This window comes from Bos mutus, unplaced genomic scaffold (assembly GCF_027580195.1).
Source record: "Bos mutus isolate GX-2022 unplaced genomic scaffold, NWIPB_WYAK_1.1 CTG448, whole genome shotgun sequence".
Classification (NCBI taxonomy): Eukaryota; Metazoa; Chordata; class Mammalia; order Artiodactyla; family Bovidae; genus Bos; species Bos mutus.
Genome location: NW_027219932.1, coordinates 21315 through 44235, shown reverse-complemented (window position 1 = coordinate 44235; position 22921 = coordinate 21315). Strand labels below are relative to the sequence as shown.

General features: G+C 43.5%; 1 protein-coding gene across 1 annotated transcript; it reads right to left on the bottom strand.

Moving 5' to 3' along the window:
* Positions 1-335: 335 nt before the first annotated feature.
* LOC106701303 (uncharacterized) lies at positions 336-22309 on the bottom strand. The gene is made up of 6 exons (XM_070366997.1): positions 22060-22309; positions 18850-18958; positions 13956-14031; positions 10264-10390; positions 4816-4892; positions 336-3867 (listed from the first exon to the last, which is right to left on the bottom strand). Exons 1-6 carry the CDS (start codon positions 22307-22309, stop codon positions 3847-3849), a joined length of 660 nt encoding a protein of 219 aa, XP_070223098.1. The 3' UTR covers positions 336-3846.
* Between the last annotated feature and the right edge of the window lie 612 nt (positions 22310-22921).

Here is a 22921-nt window from a genome sequence, read left to right as displayed (position 1 = left end):
ATCACATTTATATGGTTTCTCTCCAGTATGAATTTTCTGATGAGATGTAAGGGTTCCGTTTACTCTAAAGGCCTTGCCACACACATCACATTTATATGGTTTCTCTCCAGTATGAATTTTCTGATGAGTTCTAAGGCTCCCGTTTACACTAAAGGCCTTGCCACATACATCACATTTATATGGTTTCTCTCGGCAATGAATTTTCCGATGAGATGTAAGGCTGCCATTTACTCTAAAGGCTTTGCCACATACATCACATTTATATGGTTTCTCTCCAGTATGAACCCTCTGATGAACTGCAAGTTGTGTTTCGAGTATAGCCACGGCCACCACACCGTCATACATCACATTTATATGGTTTCTCTCCAGTATGAAGGATCTGATGAACTGCATGGCTTTCTTTGCGCGTAAAGGCCTTTCCACATACATCACATTTATATGGTTTCTCTCCAGTATGAGTTCTCTGATGAACTGCAAGGTAACACCTGGAACTGAAGACTTTGCCACATAAAGTACATTTACGTGCTTTCTCATCTGTATGAACTACTTCATGTATTTTTAAGGATGCCCGAGTGAAAAAACGTTTGTCACAGCTGTTACATTGGAAAGGTTTCACTTCAGTATGAATTCTCCGATGAATTCCAAGTTGTCTGTTTCCGGTAAAGCCACGGCCACATACATCGCATTTATATGAATTCTCTCCAGTATGAATTCTCTGATGAATTCCAAGCTTTGACTTTCGAATATAGCCACGGCCACATACATCACATTTATATGGTTTCTCTCCAGGATGAAGGATCTGATGAAGTGCATGGCTTTCTTTGCGAGTAAAGGCCTTTCCACACACATCACATTTATATGGCTTCTCTCCAGTATGAACTCTCTGATGAATTTCAAGTTGTGATTTTCGAGTATAGCCACGGCCACATACATCACATTTATATGGTTTCTCTCCAGTATGAAGGATCTGATGAAGTGCACAGCTTTCTTTGCGAGTAAAGGCCTTTCCACACACATCACATTTATATGGTTTCTCTCCAGTATGAGTTCTCTGATGAACTGCTAAACAACACTTGGAACTGAACATTTTGCCACACAAGTTACATTTACATGCTTTCTCATCTGATTGAACTGCCTGATGTTTATTTAAGGATGACAGTGCAAAAAAAAGTTTGCCACAGTTGTTACATTTGTAAGATTTCACTTCAGTATGAATTCTCTGATGATTTCTAAGTTGTCTCCTTCCAGTAAAGTCACAGCCACATACATCACATTTATATGGCTTCTCTCCAGTATGAACTTTGTGATGAATTCCAAGTTGTGACTTTCGAGTATAGCCACAGCCACACACAATACATTTATATGGTTTCTCTCCAATATGAATTCTCTGATGAACTGCTAAGTAACACCTAGAACTGAATATTTTGCCACACAAATTACATTTACATGCTTTCTCATCTATTTGAACTGCCTGATGTTTACTTAAGGATGACAGTGCAAAAAAACGTTTGCCACAGTTGTTACACTTGTAAGATTTCACCTCAGTATGAATTCTCCGATGAGTTCTAAGTTGTCTGTTTCCAGTAAAACCACAGCCACAAACATCACATTTATAACGATTCTCTCCAGCATGGATTCTCTGATGAACTACAAGTTGTGACTTTCGAGGATAGCCACAGCCACATAAATCACATTTATATGGTTTCTCTCCAGTATGAGTTCTCTGATGAACTGCTAAATAACACCTAGAACTGAACATTTTGCCACACAAATTACATTTACATGCTTTCTCATCTGTTTGAACTGCCTGATGTTTATTTAAGGATGACAGTGCAAAAAAACTTTTGCCACAGGTATTACATTTGTAAGACTTCACTTCAGTATGACTTCTCCGATGAGTTCTAAGTTGTCTCTTTCCATTCAAGTCACAGCCACATACATCACATTTATAAGGGTTCTCTCCAGTATGAACCCTGTGATGAATTACAAGTCGTGACTTTCGAGTATATCCATGGCCACACCTATCACATTTATACGGTTTCTCTCCAGTATGAAGGATCTGATGAAGTGAATGGCTTTGTTTGCGAGTAAAGGCCTTTCCACACACATCACATTTATATGGTTTTTCTCCAGTATGAGTTCTCTGGTGAACTGCTAAATAACACCTGGAACTGAACATTTTGCCACACAAATTACATTTACATGCTTTCTCATCTGTTTGAACTGCTTGATGTTTATTTAAGGAAAACAGTGCAAAAAAACGTTTACCACAATTGTTACATTTGTAAGATTTCACTACAGTATGAGTTCTCCGATGAATTCTAAGTTGTCTCTTTCCAGTAAAGCCACAGCCACATACATTACATTTATAAGGATTCTCTCTTATATGAATTCTCTGATGAATGACAAGTTGTGACTTTCGAGGATAGCCATGGCCACATACATCACATTGATATGGTTTCTCTCCAGTATGAAGTCTCCAATGAATTGCAAGTTGTGTGCTTCGAGTATAGCCACGGCCACATACATCACATTTATATGGTTTCTCTCCAGTATGAAGGATCTTATGAAGTGCATGGCTTTCTTTGCGAGTAAACGCCTGTCCACACACATCACATTTATATGGTTTTTCTCCAGTATGAAGGATCTGATGAAGTACATGGCTTTCTTTACGAGTAAAAGCCTTTCCACAGACATCACATTTATATGGTTTCTCTCCAGTATGAACTCTCTGATGAATTCCAAGTTGTGACTTTCGAATATAGCCACGGCCACACACATCACATTTATACGGTTTCTCTCCAGTATGAAGGATCTGATGAAGTGCACAGCCTTCCTTTCGAGAAAAGGTCTTTCCACACACATCACATGTATATGGCTTCTCTCCAGTATGAACTCTTCGATGAATTCTAAGTTGTGACTTTCGAGTATAGCCACGGCCACATACATCACATTTATATGGTTTCTCTCCAGTATGAAGGATCTGATGAAGTGCACAGCTTTCTTTGCGAGTAAAGGCCTTTCCACACACATCACATTTATATGGCTTCTCTCCAGTATGAGTTCTCCCATGATTTTGAAGGTGTGTCTTGTGCTTAAAGGAATGGCCACATACATCACATTTATATGGTCTCTCTCCAGTATGTACTCTCAGATGAATTTGAAGGGCTGTCTTCTGTTTAAAGCTGTGGCCACATACATCACATTTATACGGTTTCTCTCCAGTATGATTTCTCCGATGAACTGCAAGGCTCTCATTATCATTAAAGGCCTTGCCACCTATGTCAGCTTTATATGGTTTTCTTCCTGTAAGGATTCTTTGATGTCTAGTGAGTTCTGAGTGCTGAAGAAAGGTTAAGCCACAATCACGAGTTTTGTCAGATTTTTTCTTGTATGCTTCCCGGTCTGGGGCCTGTTCTGAGGGATGCACAACAGGATTCTCATTATAAGAAATGCCTTTGCGGACACTACAAGTTCTCTGAATTGGCAAAACTGAGGTGCTACTGTTGATATTCTTCACAACTCGACTACATTCAAAAATTGTCCCTTCAGACTGAAGCATTTGCAATTCATCATGAAAGCTTGATCTGAGCCTTTCAACAGGCTTATCTGCTGCATCATTTCTACTCTGATGATCTTTTCCATCAGTGAGATTTTTGTTATGGGATATAGATATTCCATTGTCACTTCTTTCATCATCTGTCCACAGATACTCAAAACCATGCACAGTTTTCTCTATCTTCCTGAGGAAAAAATCTTTGATTTCATGGGTTTCAGCTCTTCCAAACATCACTGTTTGAAAATTTTTTCCTTTTCCACTGTTTCCTTTTGCTTGTAATTTCTTGGTCATATGTATATGAGACACATCTACAAGATATAAAGAACATAGGTATCCTATTAATTACAATTCATTAATAAATTCTTTCATATTGAACACATATTATACCAAAAGTCATACCCATCCTGAACTGAATTAAGAAACTTTCCGATGATGAACTTGGAAATATAAGCAACATTTACAAAGAAATAGAACTTGTTAACAAAAAAAGTCATCACGCATAATTCAAATTAATTTTAGCATAGCCAAGTTTCAAAGATGCAATCAGGAAAATATTCATTTTACGCAAACTCATGTCAGGTCTCAAAGAAAAAGGTATTTTCCCACCATGACCTCAAAGCTCATTCTACTTGGCAGTAAACATGCTTCTGTCTCATAATTGAGGAGAAAAAACACTAAAAATTCCATGGACAAGGAGATTGGCAGGCTACACTCCATATCACAAGGAGTCAGACAGGACTGAGGGACTGACCAAGCAAGGATCAAAAAGGCAGTACCCTGTAATGGTAAATAATCCAAAGGAAGCATTCTAACGAATATTGTAAAACATAAATGGCAGTTGACGACTGTTCAACAAGCACTGCATAGTGAAAATAAAGAATCTGTTAAAACAGCTCCACCCCCCACCCCCCACTCCCCATCACAAGGCTCATGACATCTTACTTCCCTGACCATGGATTAAACCCAGGATCTCTGCAGTGAAAATGCTGAATCCTGTCCACTGGACTGTCAGGGAATTCCCTAAAATAATTTTAAAAACAAAAGAAAGAACACTTTTCTAAATACCTCCTATAAATCTATAAGCAAACAGACATATAGACTTTTTATAACAAGAAGGGGTTCATGTCAGTTATACTGTGTAAAACATAAAGACCATCATCTTCTAATGACAAAAATTAAAAAAATGAAACATTCTTTACTTAAATAACAACCATTCAATACAGCAATTGCCTATCTATACAGAATCCTTAACTTACTCGGTTCATGAGCTCCAAGATACATGTAAAAGAACAAGCTTTGGGGACTTCCTTATGGCTCAGAGGTAAAGAACCTGCTATAAAAAAAAGGAATATTATTTGAAAACTTATTAACTAGAGTCAGAGGCAAACTCTTGGAAAGGAAATATAAACTAACAATATACAGTATGTAATGCAGACAAAGAGACATGCTACAATAACCATGACATGAAGTAAATAGACATTTTATGTAAAAGTAACCTTTGAGGCAAATTTCCTGATGGTCCAGTGGATAGCATTACATGATTACACTGTAGGGTTACAGATTCCATCCCTGAATGGAGAACTATGATCACATCTGCCACATGGTTCAGGAAAAAAAAAAAAAGTAACTTCTGACCTTTTCAGTAAAACAGTCAAAATTCTATAATAACTAAGAGCATGAATTAACTCAATTTTTCAAATAAAGATAGTGGATACACAGGGTTCATGTACACAACCCACGGTACATGAAAGGAATGAGCAAAGCAGGACTGAAACCCAGACCTACAGATTCATACATGTTCTTAACCACCAGGGCCCACTTGGGCAAAGCAGATTACAAAAGGTTACAACAAACTCCAGGAGTTTAAAAGATAAGGTCAAGTGAGACACAAGAACTGATCTGTGTAACTAACAGCCTTACTCAGCCATGTCACCTAGAAATGGTTTCCGAGGTACCATCCCCGACATTTCAATTCAGGTCGTGTCCTGAAAATGTGGTTCAGTGGATGAGCACGGGTCATTTTGTACAGTATGAGCAAGGAGGGAACATGCAGCCTGATTCATATATGCATCACTGGGGATCCAAGACAGGACCTCAATGTCCACTGTCCTTACAGGTTTCCTGAGTTACAATCACAGAAGATCCAAACCACATTCCTGTTACTTACACCCCTGAAGGTTTTAGTAAATGCAGTAACAACAGGACTAGCTGAGGGCTCCGAACAGGAAGACAGGTTGAAGGCAGCTCTGTGTAGGATCTGAGACACCAAATGCAATTGAAGAGCTGCCAGTCTTTCCCCTTCTTCCAATGAGGTCTCCCAAGTGCAGCAAATAGGAAGAGAACCAGGCTGGCTCCAAGGATTATGGCTCTGGAGGTGTTATCGTTGCTCTACATGGACCAAAAGTGGACATCCCATGGAATCCAGCACAGAAGGGGGACAAAGAGGAAACAGACCCCTTTGAAACACTTCATTACATGCTCCCCAAAGTGAAGCAACAACATTAACAGGAGTCAAATGACACACTGTAAAGATCATATAAAGACCTACCCTTTGGGACTTCTGTCTTTGGAATCCAATTTCCATAAACTTCTCACTCTTTTTTTCCTTAAATGACTTTTTTCATTTATAAAGAGCCACTTGTAAATCAGACTTAATTTGTTTTTCCCTAATAAAATATAATTTTCACATAGGAGACAGATGGGCTACAGGTTGAATATCTACAATTAGTCTCTTCATCTCTGCACTTGCTGAGATAAGACATAGCTGGCCTCCAGTTGAGGAATCTATAGGAATCTATAACAAAAACAGGGTAAATGGCCAGTCTTTGTCTCTTACCTCAAGGGAATAATCATGGCAAGGACAAAGAAAGGAAAAAACCCTTTCTATTAAGGGAGACACTACACATGTGACAAAAGTTCGTTGAGGTCAAGTCAGAGGATAATTCCAGGCCATAATGAGTCTTGGTCCTCCCAGAAGCCTTCACTCTGAGATTCATCTTGGCTAGGGTATGCGTCTGCACCCCAGGGGAGAGTGCTGAGACAAATTAACCAGAGGGGACAAAGGAAGGTGACTGGCCTGAGGGGACACGAAGACCTGGAAAACTGTACCTTTCTAAAGAATTGACACTTCCCAAAGGTGGGGCTCTCTCTCTGAGCTAGCCCATGTGTCTTTCTGCATGTACTTTTCCTTTCAATAAACTTTTTCCTTTACTCTTTACCTTGTGCCTCTTCATCTGAATTCTTTCTTGACCAGGCAGGCAAGACTAGGGACCTTAGCCCTAACTGTTGGCTGCTGTGGTCCAATGATCAGGACTCTCGGTGTGAGAAACAAAGACATTGCTTCCAGCTTCCGCTCACTGCTATGAGCATCCAAACTCAATTTCATTTCTCATACCTTTTTTACTGAAAACACCCATCTTACTTTCCTTAAGCAACTATGAACTGTGCTTTCTATTAGCATTTTCTAGATTAGTGAACAAAAATACCAGTGATAGCTTCTAAAAACTAGACAGCATCTCAGAATAGTCATCAATAGTCCAAAATCTCTCAGTGTAATACAATAGAAGTACTACACAATGTGGATGACTCAAGATATGTCTTTATTAGATGAGCAAACATTAATACTACATATTTAATATCGAATATTTCTCAGTTCACATGAACCTGATTTGTACACACTGTTTTTTTTTTATTTATTTATTATTTTTGGCTTCAATGGATCATTGTTGCTGCTCCATCTCTCTCTCCTTGTGTCGAGTGGGGACTACTCTCTCTAGTTGTGGTGCATAAGCTTCTCATTGTAGTTACTCCTCTTGTGGACCACAAGCACTAGAGCACCAGGGGTTCAGTAGTAGCGCTGCACAGGCTTAGTTGCTCTGTAGCATGTGCAATCTTCCCAGACCAGGGATCGAACCCATCTTCTGCACTGGTAGGTGGATGCTTTACCATTGAGCCAACAACGGTAAGCCAAGTGCTGACTTTCTTTTAAAGCCAATTGAGTAAGAGCTCATTTACAAATAAACTTCAGCAATATTATCCAAAATCAAAGACACACACTGAGACACATAAATCCAGACAGATTTAAAACGTCTCTCTGACGCTACTGGAGTTGATTGCAATTGCCTCCTCCAGGGGATCTTCCCTAGCCAAGGATTGAACCCACATCTCCTGTGTCTCGCACACTGGCAGGCAGCTTCTTTACCACTAGAGTCATCTCGGATCCCTGGTAAAGGTTAACTTCAAGCTTTTCTGTAGGCAGGGCTTTTTAAGAAGCTAGCTGTTTTTATTCCATATGCAAAAAGAAATTGTTTTGTACTCTCAAAGAAAAAATAAAAATCATTTTAACCAGTATTCTCCAGACTCTAAAGAATATCACAGCAATCCCTGTGTCAAAAACGTTATCATCCCTTTCTATAGTCACAGTTTTATATCTAAAATACAGATCAAATAGTTCTCAAATTGACTGTGGTAACAGGGACACATGGATGATGAAAATCTTGGATTGTCCCTCTGGGTAGATGTGGGTCTTCACTTGATCAGAACAATCTGAAGGGGTAAAGAAATTTGCCAGAGTGGGGACAGCAGTGGGGGAAGCTGCCCCCCCCTCCGCCCCCACTGAGAGACAGGGGAAGTTAGCTTCATCAGGGGACTAGCTGATGGAGAGGGAGACAGAGGGATTGAGAGGGGTGAAAGGCCACAACAGGACAAAGATTGTTAACAGAGACAGAAAGGGCAGTGGTGGACACTGTTAAAGCTGTGGGTCAGCTCAAGAGAGAGCCCACTTAAAAACTGAGGAGCTGATCAACTGAAATATAATTTGAAATTGTAATATGGACAATCATCCTCACCAATTGCACAATTCTGTTTCCAGGTGTAACTTCTTTTCAACAATTTTAATTTACCTTTATGTACCTCACATTACTTCACTGGTGGTTCAGCTGGTAAAGAATCCTCCTGCAATGAAGGGGAGACCTGGGTTTGATCCCTGGGTTGGGAAGATCCCCTGAAGAAGGGAAAGGTTACCCACTCCAATATTCTGGCCTGCAGAATTCCATGGACTCTATATTCCATGGGGTTGCAAAGAGTCCAACAGGACTGAGCGACTTTCACTTTCATTTTATGTACCTTATGATAGGAGAGGAGGATTCATCCAGTAGGGCAGATTCTTATCCTTTCTCAATGGGCAAGAGTCACAAACATTTAGTAACTTCTAAGGGTACAGCTCTCTTTATTTAAGGTTCCAATTCTCGCACCATCCAGTGTAGACGTCCCTCCCATGTATGAGCTAACTAGTAGTAAGGCGAACCTTCACATTAGGGAATAAAAACTTCATCAACCTTAATCTCCTTTTTCCTACAAAGTGGCATTCTGTCTCACAAATACTGCTCACAGGGCCAATTAAAGTTTTGCCAAAAGTTGTCACTTTTGTCTCAGGTTCAAAGATTTGTTACCAAAATTAGTGACTTGTTCTGTACAAATAAATAATACAAATACTTATAGAATTATCAAGCTGACTTTCAATATGCTAACAATAAAAGCAAAGAGAAGTAGAAAGAGCAGAAGATACATCACCAAATTGGGTTCTGACCAACATTCAGACTCAAACAGCACTGGGAAGTCCTGGGACACAGCCCATCTGGAGACCCAGTGGGGAAAAAGTCCCATGCAGCATATTACAGTCATGGGTGAGACTTCAAAGATTGCAGTTTGGGGTTCCCCCTTATAATCCCAGGATGCTATCTGTTATCATCAGCAATCTGTGAGCAAACAGCACCTCTGTTTTTCTGTTAATGGTATTTGTTTGTCTTACAAAACCTATAATGTTGCTAAACCTGGGGATGAGTAGGCCAGGGCCCCTCCAAGGCCTCGACAATCTCAAGATTTGTCCCCTGTCTCATCTCTGGTGCTGCAAGCCTTGCACTCACAGCAGGCAGTCAGGGCACTCACAGTCAGGGCAGTGTCCAGCCAGGTTAGAAGCAAGCTCAGAGGTCTGCTTTAAAGAGGACCTAGACCCTGTGCCTCCTGCATTGCCAGGTGTAGAATCCCACCTCTTTTGTCAGCCAAGAAGTGATGGACAATATAGACAGACAGAAAAATATTCACAAATTAACTTACTATCAGCGTCCTTCTGAATGCACAGGAAACAGTATAATATACAGTATAATACAGATAACTGGGCTTCCACAGGGCTCAAAGGTAAAGTATCCACCTGCCATGCAGGAGACGTGGGTTAGACCCCTGAGAGTGAAGATCCCCCTGGATTAGGGCATGGGAACCTACTCCAGTATTCTTGCCAGGAGAATACCATGGACAGAGGAGCCTGGAGGGCTACGGTCCACTGGGTCGCAAAGAGTCAGGCACGACTGTACCAACTGAGCACACAGGCATCCATGTATCTAGTTCCTTTCCAAGAACTACTGAACTAAGAACACAGGGGTAGAAAACAGGGAATTCGATATTTCAAAGTTGGAAATCAGCTTTATAAATACTCAAGCTGTGGAGAAACTTGTGTATCACACAGTGTGCAGATCACCTGAAGAAAGGACGAGCTTAAACACCTCATGCCAATCACAAAGTTTTTTCAAGTCTGAATCAACAAGGCTATGAACTCAGTCAAGCAAAACACGGGCTGCCAAGAGACACAGAGGGAAAACACAGAGATACCCCCAAACCAAATTCCAACTTCACAGGGAAGCAATCCTCACCCACAGACAGCAGGTTCCTGTAGGTCTCCTCCATCACATCCCAGTACAAGGCCCTCTGAGCAGGGTCCAGGCATTCCCACTCCTCTGGAGTGAACTTGATGTCCACATCCTCAACGGTCAACTGTGTCTGAAATGAAAGCACATTTCACTAACAGGCACTCAGGAGGATTCTTATTTTCACACAAAATGAGAAAAGGTGAGAGGGGTAAGGATCAATTCAGGTAATGTAACATTCTGATAGATCCATTAAAAGCTATTTGGACAAACTGTGGCTCTCTAATTTCCTGTTGATTCATAAGACTATGACATCTTCCAATCAATATGAATTTGTCACTTGTGTGGACAATACATGAAGAATATACAGATAAAATTCAATCCGTGAGTTGTCTATGCAGAAGTGTTACACTCTACAAAGTGTAACATAAGTGACATTCACTATCTAGATGAGTTACAGCAAGACCGGTGTCTTCAGAGACACAAAGTCCACAGCGGCTTTCAAAGAACACACACTGCGATGATTATGATGTCATCACACTGATGACAGTGTTTCAGCACTTCCTACACACTAAGCATTACTCTAAAGATTTTACACAGATGAACTTATCAACATGACAGTACGTTAGAGAAAGATCTGTGTCCATCTTACTGGAGCGAAAATTCTGTCATTCTAAGAATTCGCTCAGATCAAACAGTTAAGAAATGAGGCAACAGCACCTGAGGTCAGGTGGTTGTGACTGACGACTGAATCTAAGGAATCAGTGAGTTAAGTACCACAGCAGCAAACTGCATCCAGAGAGAGTTCCCTGAGAATACCTGAAACAAGTTCAAGAAAGCTGAAGTGCAATGGAGGTGTAGAATCCCAGATCTTTTGTCAGCCATGGAAAGACAGACATGATAGATGGACAGAAAAATATTCACAAATTAATTTACTATCTACCTCCTTCTGAATGCACAGGGAACACTATAACATGCAGTATCATATGTAGGTATCTGGGTTGCCCTAAGGCTCAGTGGTAAAGAATCCGCCTGCAATGCAGGGTACATGGTATTGATATCTCCGGGGGGAAGATCCCCCTGAAGGAGGGCATGGCAACCCACTCCCGTATTCTTGCCTGGAGAATTCCAGGGATAGAGAAGCCTGAAGGGTTATGTATGGCCCATTGGGTCACAAAGAGTTGGACACGACTATAGGATAAATGGTCACTGTACAGGGTCACCCGCTCTTCCCACCAACCATACGATGTCAATATTCTTACTACTGTTTCCATCATTCACGTAATGAGGTAAAAAAAACTTAAGGGAATGGAAAACACTTAAGATACAATTTCAACTGCTACAAAGCATAAAACATGTTTATGAGATGATGTTCTGTAATAAAACCATGGAATTACAGATCCATGCACTCACCTATGCAAATGTAAACACACAACTGGTTGAAACAAGGAAGACTTGTCTATTTTTCCTTTCAGTCCAAATTTACTGAATGTCAACATGGGCCCCAAACTGGGAGTACAGCAGTGAACATAATGGAGCTTACAGTCTAGCAGCCAGCCACCCAATTACATCCATAATTTTAAAGTTACTATTGCAACATGTGCTCTGAAACAGGCCTGGTGCTAACAGATTTATTGGAAAGTCTTGACATACATCAAGAAATCACACAAGGTCTCCATGAGGAGGAAACAGTTAGGATTGGCAAGGTGGGAAAGAGTGTTGCAAGCAGAGAGAACAGCCTGAGTACTGGCTCTGAGGCAGGAAGGTATTTAGTGAACAGAAAGTCAGCCAGTCTATCTGGGACACAGGGAATGAAGAGGGGTGATGCCAGGTAGAGGCTGCTTTCTACAAGGTCTTTGGATTTAGGACTTTATTCCAAAAGTAACTAGAAGTCACCAAAGAATCTGCAGGAGGTAAATCAGAGGTTTAGATTTGTTTTTCAGAGCTCACTCTGCTGTGTGTGGAGGTTGTTGTTGCTTAGTTACTCAGTCGGGTCAGATCTTTGCGACCTCATGGTAGCCCACCATGCTCCTCTGTTCATAGGATTTTCAGGCAAGAATACTGGACTGAGTGGCCATTTCCTACTCCAAGGTGATGCCTTTTGACACATTCTGGGATGACACTCTCAATTTTCTTTTATTCATGTGTATTTCAGCATCTTTGGGACATTAAAAATGAATCAATTGTACTTCTGTAATTTGTCCACATTCTATGTCTTTTTTAAAAGTTAATTATTTTGGTTTTGCTGGGCCTTTGTTGCTGTGAGGAGGCTTTCAGTACTTGCAGCTGCAGTGCATGGGCGTCTCATGTTTTGGAGCACAGGGTCTAAAGTGTGTGGGTTTCAGTAGTTATGGTTCCCGGGCTCCAGAGCTCACGCTCAGTAGTTGTGGCACATGACCATAGTTGCTCTAAGGCATCTTCCTGGACACGGGATGGGACCCATGCACCGTACATTGGCAGGCACATTGTTATCCACTGTACCACCAGGGAAATCCTCAACATTATCTTATACTACTTCAAAAAAATGAAAAACAAGGAGGAAATAATATACAGAAGATTTATTCTAATCAGAATAAAAATACCTGTATTTACAAATAACATGAGGGCTTCCATGGTGGCTCTGTGGTAAAGAATCCACTGGCCAGTGCAAGAGACCCGGGTTTGATATCTGGACCAGTAACATCCCACATGCCAAGGGGCAAATAAGCCTGTGAGCCTCAATTTCTGAGCCAGAGCTCTAGGGTCCAGTAGGTGAAACTACTGAAGCCAGTGCACTCTAGAGCATGTGCTGCAAGATGAGAGAAGCCACCATAATGAGGGGCCCACACACCACAACTAGAGAGTGGCCACCACACACCAGAACTAGATAAAAGCCACTGAAGCAATGAAAAGCCAATATAGCAGAAAAGTATATTTAAATATAATAATATGATATTATTGTTAGTGATATGTATGTAGTTATTAACAAAATCCAAAGTTTATCTTTTTATTCCATGAGCATGCCATCAAGATTAGGAAAGTTGGAGGAATTCCCTATCAGTCCAGGGTTTAAGAGCTCGCACTTCCACCACAGGGTTTCAGGTTCAATGCCTCTTCAAGGAACTAAGACCCTGCAAGCTGCATCGTGCAGCCAAAAAGGAAGAATAAATAATCAGCAAACTACATTTCATAGTTTAAAAACACTCTCTAGCACTTAGGTCTGTTTCTGAACTTTCCATTTCACTCCCAAACACTTAAAATTTTCAAGGAGGTCCTAATTTAGTTTTAAATGTACTATAAAAAGTCAGGACTGATTCCCCCTCCTTGGCCTCTTTTCCAGATTTCAGCATGTACTGTGGATGTTAGTACCTCACATCTATGTGCAGCTTCTTTACCCTGGTTGACAGAGAGCAGACAGGGCATCCGGATGGGCCCTAAGCAATCCCTGCTGCCCAACAGCACTGAGACCCTCTCTCCAATCGGTGGGTGAGAAGTCCTTCCCAGAACAGTGGCCAAGGGAGCCTCCTCACAAGGGCCAGGTCACCGGGTCATGGGGAGATGGGATCTAAGTGGAGACAACTGGCCCTGAGAGAAGGCCCGGGTGAGTGTGCATGTACAGGAGTCAGACAGGACACTTCAGAGTCAGAGAAGATTAGCCAGTCCAAAGACAGGTATTTCAGGAGGGACAGATTGAGAATCAACTGAGAATATGACCTTACCTGAGAAAGAGTCATGCCTGACTTGTTTTCTTTCATCTTCCTCCTCTTCTGGGCTTCACCCTCAGATAACACGAATCTTCAAGGCGTATCAACAAGGTGGAAAACATGGTGTTTAATGTTTAGAGTCAACACACTCCCTTCCTGAGCCCCAACCCCACACACAGGGAAGCCCTCTCCATGAGGAACAGACAGTCCTCTGTGCCCATTGTCTCAGGAGGACTCAGGACCGTCAACTCCCGCACAGAGTCCAACACAGGACTTTCCCACACTTTCCCTCGGATCACACTCCCCTCCTGGTGAGGCCTCAAGTACACAGCAGCAGGGGGTACCTCCGCTGACCCCACAATCCCCTCAGGTCACACAGCAGGCCCTGGTCCAGCCCCACTCAGAGCAGAGCGCCCTCCCCTCCCCCAGGGCCTGATCTCAGTCTCAGAAGTGGAGGCTAAGAGCCCTGGGCTCAATGTAGATTGGAAACATCCGCGGAGAACCTGAGGAGCGTATCTGATGGGGAGAGGGGACAAAACATGCCCAGGCAAAATGCCTCATGATCTCATGTGAAGCCTGGGTTGAACGCCACTCAAGGATTCAAGTCCAGCCTACATGCCACTTTCTTCTTTACCAGCTTTACTGACATAGAACGGCCTATCAAGAAGGTGTTGTGTATACATTCCATGCGTTGTGACCATGTGACACATGTATACACTTTGAAATATTTATCACAGACCACTAACCAGCACATCCATCACCTCCAAATTCCCATGGTTTGTGTGTGGTGACAACACCGACGATTTATTCTCCTGTCAAATTTCCAGTAACACAGGATTAACTACGGTCAGCATGCTGCACATACCTCCCCAGGACACACTCATTTTACAACTCAAATCTGTACCTTTTGACCAACATCTCCCCATCTTGCCAACCTCCCAGCCCCAGATAACCACCATCCAACTAGAAAATCACTCTGCTACTAGTGATTTTCACTTTTTCACATTCCACATAATGGAAGCACATATTGAATCAGGCTTTTCCTGTCTGTCTTAATTCACTTAGCACAATGTTTTCTACATTCATCCAATTGTCCCAAGTGACAAAAATCTTAATTTTTATGGGTGCACAATATGTCATTATATACGTGTGTGTTCGCTTGTGTGTATGTTACTGACCTGGAACCTGGACTCTTTAATCAACTGCATTAATTAAGAGACCAAAGGAGAAATTCAGGGAATTTCTTTATTTTGACTTTATTTTGACTCCTGCTACAGTAAGGTGGAGCTAGAATAAGAAGTGTGTGCCCAGCCCACAGTCCTAGTGCCCATTGCACAGTCCTAGTCCTCACCCCGAGAGTGAAATGCTGAAAGCATCCTGGGAGGAACAGAAACACGGTGCACCCTCCATGAAGGGAAAACAGGAACCACTCCAAATAATTAAAGGAGAAGGGCATGCTTGATGAAGGTGTACAGAGGCAGTAAACATGGCTAACTTGACAGTGAATATCAGAAGGAGATGCGGAGACCTCGCTAGCCTAGAGCTGAAGGAACAGAAAGAGAAAGAGCCACGGTCACAATTTAATGACCAAAGGTAGGAGAAAAACCTAAGATCCGAGACAGAGAAGGTTTTGGTGTCTATGAACAAGGACTACATAAATGTGACCAGGACAGACTGACCATGAGAACAGGGTCAGCTCCCAGGATGAGGCTGGAGACCCTGGCAGTGACCTGAGGATGACAAAGGGCTGTGGAGCCACCTGAGGAGTCAAGATGCTGCTCTGAGGACACCGGGAAGCCAGTGGAGGTGGGAGGCCTCCCTTCACATCAACCTTTATTCACAGAAGACAGCTCATGATTCTCTCTGACTCTGAGCCTATGCTCCCATCTCCATCCTACAGTTGTCCTTTGCATTGTGGAAAACTGGGATTCATTTCAAATTCTAATAACAAGTGGGAACTCCCTCCAAGAAAAACTGCCACACACAGTCACACACCCAATTTGGCCAATCATTTCAGGAGTCACTTTTGCTCAGCTTCTGGGCCTGAGTAAATATCAGATGAACTCATAGCTCACTAGTCACCAGACCACATGAAAGAGAGGAAAACAGACCATCATACTAACTGGTTAAATTTGGTCCTGATTCAAGGAAAAAGATCACTGACATCCTTATTAAGTACTCATCAAAATAGTTTACAATTATTTACTAGTTACCAAAAAAATGTTTCCAAGATAGAATGTAAAGAGAAGACAGGAAATGGGCTTCAAATAAATGTGAAGCAAACCTAAGTTAATCGGCTTATTAAAAATTTTTTCATTGAAAAACTCTGGTGCAAAGTGAAGAAAAATAAAAACCAATTGATAAGACAGCATATTTACAAAAGAATAACATGAACTAATTTCAGGAGACCACGAAATCTTTTCAGATGTGAATACTTGTTTACAACAAAGTAGATATTGAAATGAACTAATCTTTAACCCAAGCTAAAAAAGAATTAAATGTAAACAAAGGAGAAAGCAAAAAGGAGAGCCATTACTAAGAACATGTTTAAAGTTCCTTGAAAAGGTACCATGCCGTAACAGTCTGTCAATTCTTTAACCACTTCTCCTCTCCCACAACCTCTACTCCACACCAGGAAAAGGGAAGCGAGTGACCCACCTCTGTGAGTCAAGTCACTGCCTTACTCCCCAATTCAACAGACTCTGCACATGGATATTATCTTTCAATACAAATAATTACAACAACCACAAGCCTTACAGACAGAAGTATTGCAATTCCCATCCTCCTCTGTATAATTCAAAGGAGCAAGATTTAAATTTATTAGAGTGTAAAGCTAGAAATCAATATATCATGACTTAATTCTTTATTCAATCGATTCAGCACTCTTCTGGATTTAGTCTGCACCACCACCTGCACACTACTTATTTTCACTTCATTTGGTTTATCTGTTTCCCTGTTTCTTTCTCTGTCTCCCTTTGTCTTCTCCTCGGTTCTCCTGCTGTGCCTGGCCTCTTCTCTACTTCTTCCCTGACTCCCATCTGGCCTCTCTCTGCCATCTGTTCCCCATAAAGATGCTTTCTCTCCAACCTCCCTGATAATCCAAAATCTCCCTGTATTTCTGCCTTTCTTCCTCCACGTCTGCCCTCCGCTTCTCCCAACTCTTTGGCACCTCCAAGTGCAATGCTTCCTTTCAGCTCACTTTCTTTCTCAGCTCCTCCAATCACTCAGTTCAGTTGCTCAGTCGAGTCGGATTCTGGGACCCCATGGACTGCAGCATGCCAGGCTTCCCTGTCCATCACCAACTCCCGGAGTTTGCTCAAACTCATGTCCATCCAGTCGGTGATGCCGGCCCTTTCTCCTCCCACCTTCAATCTTATCCAGCAACAGTCTTTTCCAGTGACTCAGTTCTTCTCATCAGGAGCCGAAAGTATTGAACCTTCAGCTTGAGCATCAGCCCTTCCAATGAATATTCAGGACACATTTCCATTAGGATTGAGCCGTTTGGTCTCCCTGCAGTCTAAGGGACTCTCGAGAGTCTTCTCCAACACTACAGTTCAAAACCATCAACTCTTCGGCGCTCAGCTTTCTTTATGGTCCAACTCTCATAAGCACACGTAACTATTGGAAAAACCACAGCTTTGACTATAGACTTTTGTCCGCAAAGTAATGTCTCTGCTTTTTAATACGCTGTCTAGGTTGGTCATAGTTTTTCTATCAAGGAGTAAGCATCTTTTAATTTCATAGTTGCAGTCACCATCTACAGTGATTTTGGAGCCCAGGAAAATAAAGTCTGTCACTGTTTCTGTTCACTAGTACTCTGCCAGCATGATATTGTCTGTAGATCAAGGTTCCAACTCTTGTATCCCCTTTTCCGGCTCTCTGTGTGAACTGCCTCTCCCCTGTCGCCCTCTTTAGGATACGTGATTTACAGCCCGTCTCCCTTGAAGGTTATGGAAGGAGCCGGCAGAGGGTCAGATAGGTTACACAGCATCCCTGGACATGAATTTGAGCAGACTCTGGGAGATACAGGGGTCGCAAAGACAAACACTCAACACCACCATCTCCATATGTTGCTCACCTTTAACTTTCTGGAGATGCTGCTTTTCTCTAAACTTCTCTCCTTTACCCACCGTTACCGTCAAGGCTCTTTCATGTGCTATCTCTTCGCAAGTCCCTCACCAATCCTCTTCATTGCCATCGCTTTTCCCTCATGATATTTTCAATTTTCTATTTCCCTCGAGGTCGCCGTCTGCTTCTCCTGACCCACCCTGGCCTATTTGCAGGGATGGCAACTGAATAAGAAGCCCCCTCCCGCAAGAGCCAAATTCCAGCGGGTTTTATTTGGGACACAGAACCATGGGTGTCACGTGGCTGGCCCAGGAACCTCCCCACACGGGGTCGAGGGAAACGGTCTAAGAAACGAATGCCTGAGGGACAGAACTACCGGCCAGATGAGACGCGACGGCTGAGCGGCTGGGAGTTTCAGGAGCGGGGCGGGCTCTCCAGAATCCCGGGACCTGGGAGAGAACCGGGCCTTTCCGGGAGCAGGGGCCGGCGCGGCCTCTTGGGAGCGACAGCGCGAGCCTGGGGACCGCAGAGCGAATAAACCCACATCGCCCAAGAAAATTTCACGCGGTGCAGGAAGGGCAGAGGAGTCACTGAGATCAGAAATTAGTTTTAAGCAGCAAAGAGTTGCGAAATGAGACGTCTCAGGGAACAAACGCCGGCATCCGCTTCAGAGCGAGTTTAAAGCAAAATGGAGGCGCCTCTTCGCCACACAGGGAAATCTGAATTTGCTGGGGGTGGTGGGACGGAAGCGGAGATTTAGATGCAGCAGCGACCCTCAACCCACGGTACAGAAGAAAGACAACTGCGAGAGGAAGACTTGACTAGAAAAAGAGAAACTCACTTTGCGCTGAGACCTCTGCTCGCTGCACTCCGCTTCCGGGTGTGTGACGTTGTGCGCACGCGCAGTGAAAAGGCTGCGCGGCCTGGAGGCGGGGCCGAGCGGAGCCCGGCTGTCAGGGGCGCGGGGCCGGTGAGAAGTCAGGCCTGTGTGGGGACAGTGGCAGGGTGAGGCGGCCAGGGGGCAACGGCCAGGGCCTCACTGCTGAAGGTGGCTGCAGTCAGGAAATGAAAAGACGGCCTGCTCCTTGAAAGGAAAGGTATCATAAAAGTAGACAGTGTATTTTAAAGCAAAGGCATCACTTTGCCAACGAAGATTACTAATGCCAAAGCTGTTGTTTTTCCAGTAACAGGTAGAGATGGGAGAGTCCGTCCATAAACAAAGTTGACCAAAGAATTTATGCTTTTGGATTGTGGTGATAGAGAAGAATCTTGAGAGTCCCTTGGACAACAAGGGGATCAACCAGTCAGTCCTAAAGTAAATCAACCCTGAATATTCACTGGAAGGATTGATGCTGATGCTGAAGCTCCAATACTTTGGCCAATTGATGCAAATATCGGACTCATTGGAAAAGACAATGATCTGGAAAGACTGAGGGCAAGAGGTGAAGGGGGTGACACAGGATGGTTAGATAGCATCACTGACAAAATGGACATGAATTTGAGCAAACTCCAGGAGACAGCGAAGGACAGGGAAGCCTGGCATGCTGCAGTCCATCGGGTTGTAAACTCTGGACACCACTGAGCGAGGGAACAACAGAACACATATACATATATCCATTCTTTTTAAGGTTTTTTCCTCCGTATAGCTCATTACAGAGTATTTAGTAGAATTCCCTGTGGTATATAGTAGGTTCTCATTCCTTATTCACTTTATGCATAGTAGCGAGATGAAGTGAAAGGTCTGTTAATCCACATCTCCCAATTTATTCCTTCACCTCTCACGCCCTGATAACCATACCTTGTTTTGTATGTCAGCACGTCTATTCCTGTTTTGTAGAGAAGTTCATTTGTACCCTTTGTTTAGATTCCACAGATAAGTGATACCATGTGATATATGTCTTTCTCTTCTGTCTCTTGTTGACAGAAAAGCTGAAGTCTCCCAGAACCCAGTGACACACAAGAGAAAGGCTCAAGCACCTACTGGTTAGAACAAAAGAACCACAGACTCAGCGTCTAATAAACACTTCTGAGTTCTTTTTTAAAGACATGTGTTGATTTCACTGCATCAGGTCCCATGACTTCATGGCAAATAAATGGGGAAACAGTGGAGTGACAGACTTTATTTTCTTGGCTCCAAAATCACTGTAGATGGTGACCACAGCCATGAAATTCAAACACGTCTGCTCACTTGAAGAAAAGCTATAACAAACCTAGACAGAACATTAAAAAGCAGAGTCATTATATTGCCGACAAAGGTCAGTATAGTCACAGATATAGTTTTTCCAGTAGTCATACGTAGATGTGAGAGTTGAAATATACAGAAAGATAAGCACCAAGGAATTGATGCTTTTGAACTGTGTGTTGGAGAGTACCTTGGATGCAAGAAGATCCAACCAGTCCATCCTAAAGGAAATCAGTCCTGAGTATTCATTGGAAGGACTGATGCTGAAGCTGAAACTCCAATACTTTAGCCACTTGATGCAAAGAGCTGACTCATTAGGAAAGACCCTGATGCTGGGAAAGACTGAAGGCAGGAGGAGAAGGAGACAACAGAGGATGAGATGGTTGGATGGCAAGACTGACTCAATGGACAAGAGTTTGAGCAAGTTCTGGGTCATGGTGGAGGACAGGGAAACCTGGCTTGTTGCACTCCATGGGGTTGCAAAGTGTGGGCCATGACTGAGCAACTGAACAACAACAGCATCATAAGCAATCACCTAATGCTACCATTCCCGTAGGAATTTTCTCTGTCTTAGGCTATAAAACTTGGCTGCAAGCCTGGGAAAGTGTTCCACTCTCCCTTGAGCTGACCTTCTGTGCTAACATTGTCATCCAGTCTAATAAACTTTATTCTCCTGCCTTTCGGCCTCATGTCTGGAAATCCTTTTTCAAGCTGTGCACGGACCGTGACAATCACTCTGAAGCACTGGCCTGTCTTACGGGGGACAGAGTCACCTTGAACTTGGTCACACCACTAATCTTGGAACATACCCACTGCCACGCATGGGGCTCAACCAGAGGCTCACACTTGCTTCTTCCCACAGCTCTCCTGCAGACCCCAACACTCCCCTCTACTTTCTCCCATTTTTCACCAGTTTTCATGCACAGCTGAGCAACAGGGCTACACGGCAGAGACCACTGGGCATGGGCATTGCAACAGAAACACACAAGCTCCAACTCCGAGGACACTGGGCACTCAGTATGGAGACCAAGAAGCTGGTCCTCCGGGGAAAACCTGCCAGCAACTGGGGACATCTCAAAGTTTAGCTCCCTGAGATTTGGTTGGATTGAGCTCAGTGAAGAAGTCACAAAGATAGAGAGGCCCCAATGTCACTGCCCAGTGTCCTCCCCCACTTAGACCTAAATGGAAGATACTCCAGCTCTTGAAGGACAGGGGGGCCTCCTTCATATCCCCTTAGATTCTAAAGCTTCTGGCCACTCTAACCACAGTAAAATCAGTATCCTCCGCTCTGAGCAGATAAACTGCTGGAAGCAATGCGTGCAACAGCCCTCATATGAAGTCTCCCATTAACAGGAATACCATTCCTCAACAGCCTTCTACTCTACAGATCTTTTATTCAATCCGCCAACATGTTGCACACCAAGACCTGAGTCTATTAATAACCCTGTCTCTACTCCCGCACAACTGTGTACAGCACTCCTGTTATCATCTTCCCAATTCTAGAACAATCTCCCTTCTCCAATTAATTTTAATTAATGAAGACAACCCACTCCTACTCAATTCCATCAAAGCTCTATTAGCTGGAAGCATTTTCAACGATTTCTTATCTCTGACAGAACGGGTGGGGGAACAAGGAGGTCCGAGGTGACCCAAGACCACGGATATGGAGGAGAGGGGGATACCGCAGGCGCAAGTTAAGAAAAATAAAACATAAAACTACCTCATGATTCCTGGGGCGACCGCACCTACCAATAGCTGGCTTCAGAATTTGCTGTAAACTCGCCTGCGTCGTGTAGAGACGCCAAAAACTCCTCCGGCCTTGTTAACAAGACTAAAGCCTCAGCGAGGGGCGGAGCGTAAGACACTCGCTTGCCTCTGGGCGTGTGAGGGACCGGAAGTAGGACCGGCTTGCGTCTAGATCGTGAGGGGCGGGGCATAGGACCTCCACCCTGCGTCTGGGCGTGTGAGGGGCGTGGCGTAGGACAGGCCTCCGTCTGGGGTTGCGATGGGCGGAGCCGAGCGGGGCCGAAGTGGCCCGAAATGAACCGAGCGGGGACCAGCCCGACCGAGCGGGGCCTAGAGGACACCAGCACTCTTCTACATTCGGTTCCCGAGGCATCTTATCAGAGTTGAGAAGTACCTGAGGGCTTCCTGGTGGCTCAGACCGGAAAAGAATCCGGCTGCAATGCGGGAGACCTGGGTTCCATCGCCGGGTTGGGAAGATCCCCTGAAGGAGGACGTGGTCATCCACTTCTGTTCTTGCCTGGAGAATCCCGATAGACAGGAGCATGGCTGGCTAGAGTCCGTAGCGTCCCAAGGAGGCGGGCATGACTGAGCGACTAAGAACTCACACACGCACACAGAGGGTTTTAAACGTCTTGGGTTGCACCATAGATTCTTCATTAGTTTAAATAACTAACAGTTTTAAAGTAAAAGCGTAAAATTCTGTGGGATAATTACGTTTGAAACGAAGAAGGTTGTCTCTTAACAATAGGATTCCTGCGGATGAGGCTGAAGCGATTCAGAGGTCAGGAAACTGAAACCTGCTGTGGCCACACGGCTGAGGGTGCGTGAGGGTTGATGTGAGGCGGTTGTGGGGGTGGGGTGGGGGTTGATGTGGGGTGGTGGCTGGACCCAGGAATATTCCTGCTATTAGAATTAATGTAAGCAGTTTAAGTAAAGAAGAACTGGATTTGTGTGGGAATGACAAGCTAGAATATAAACCACACAA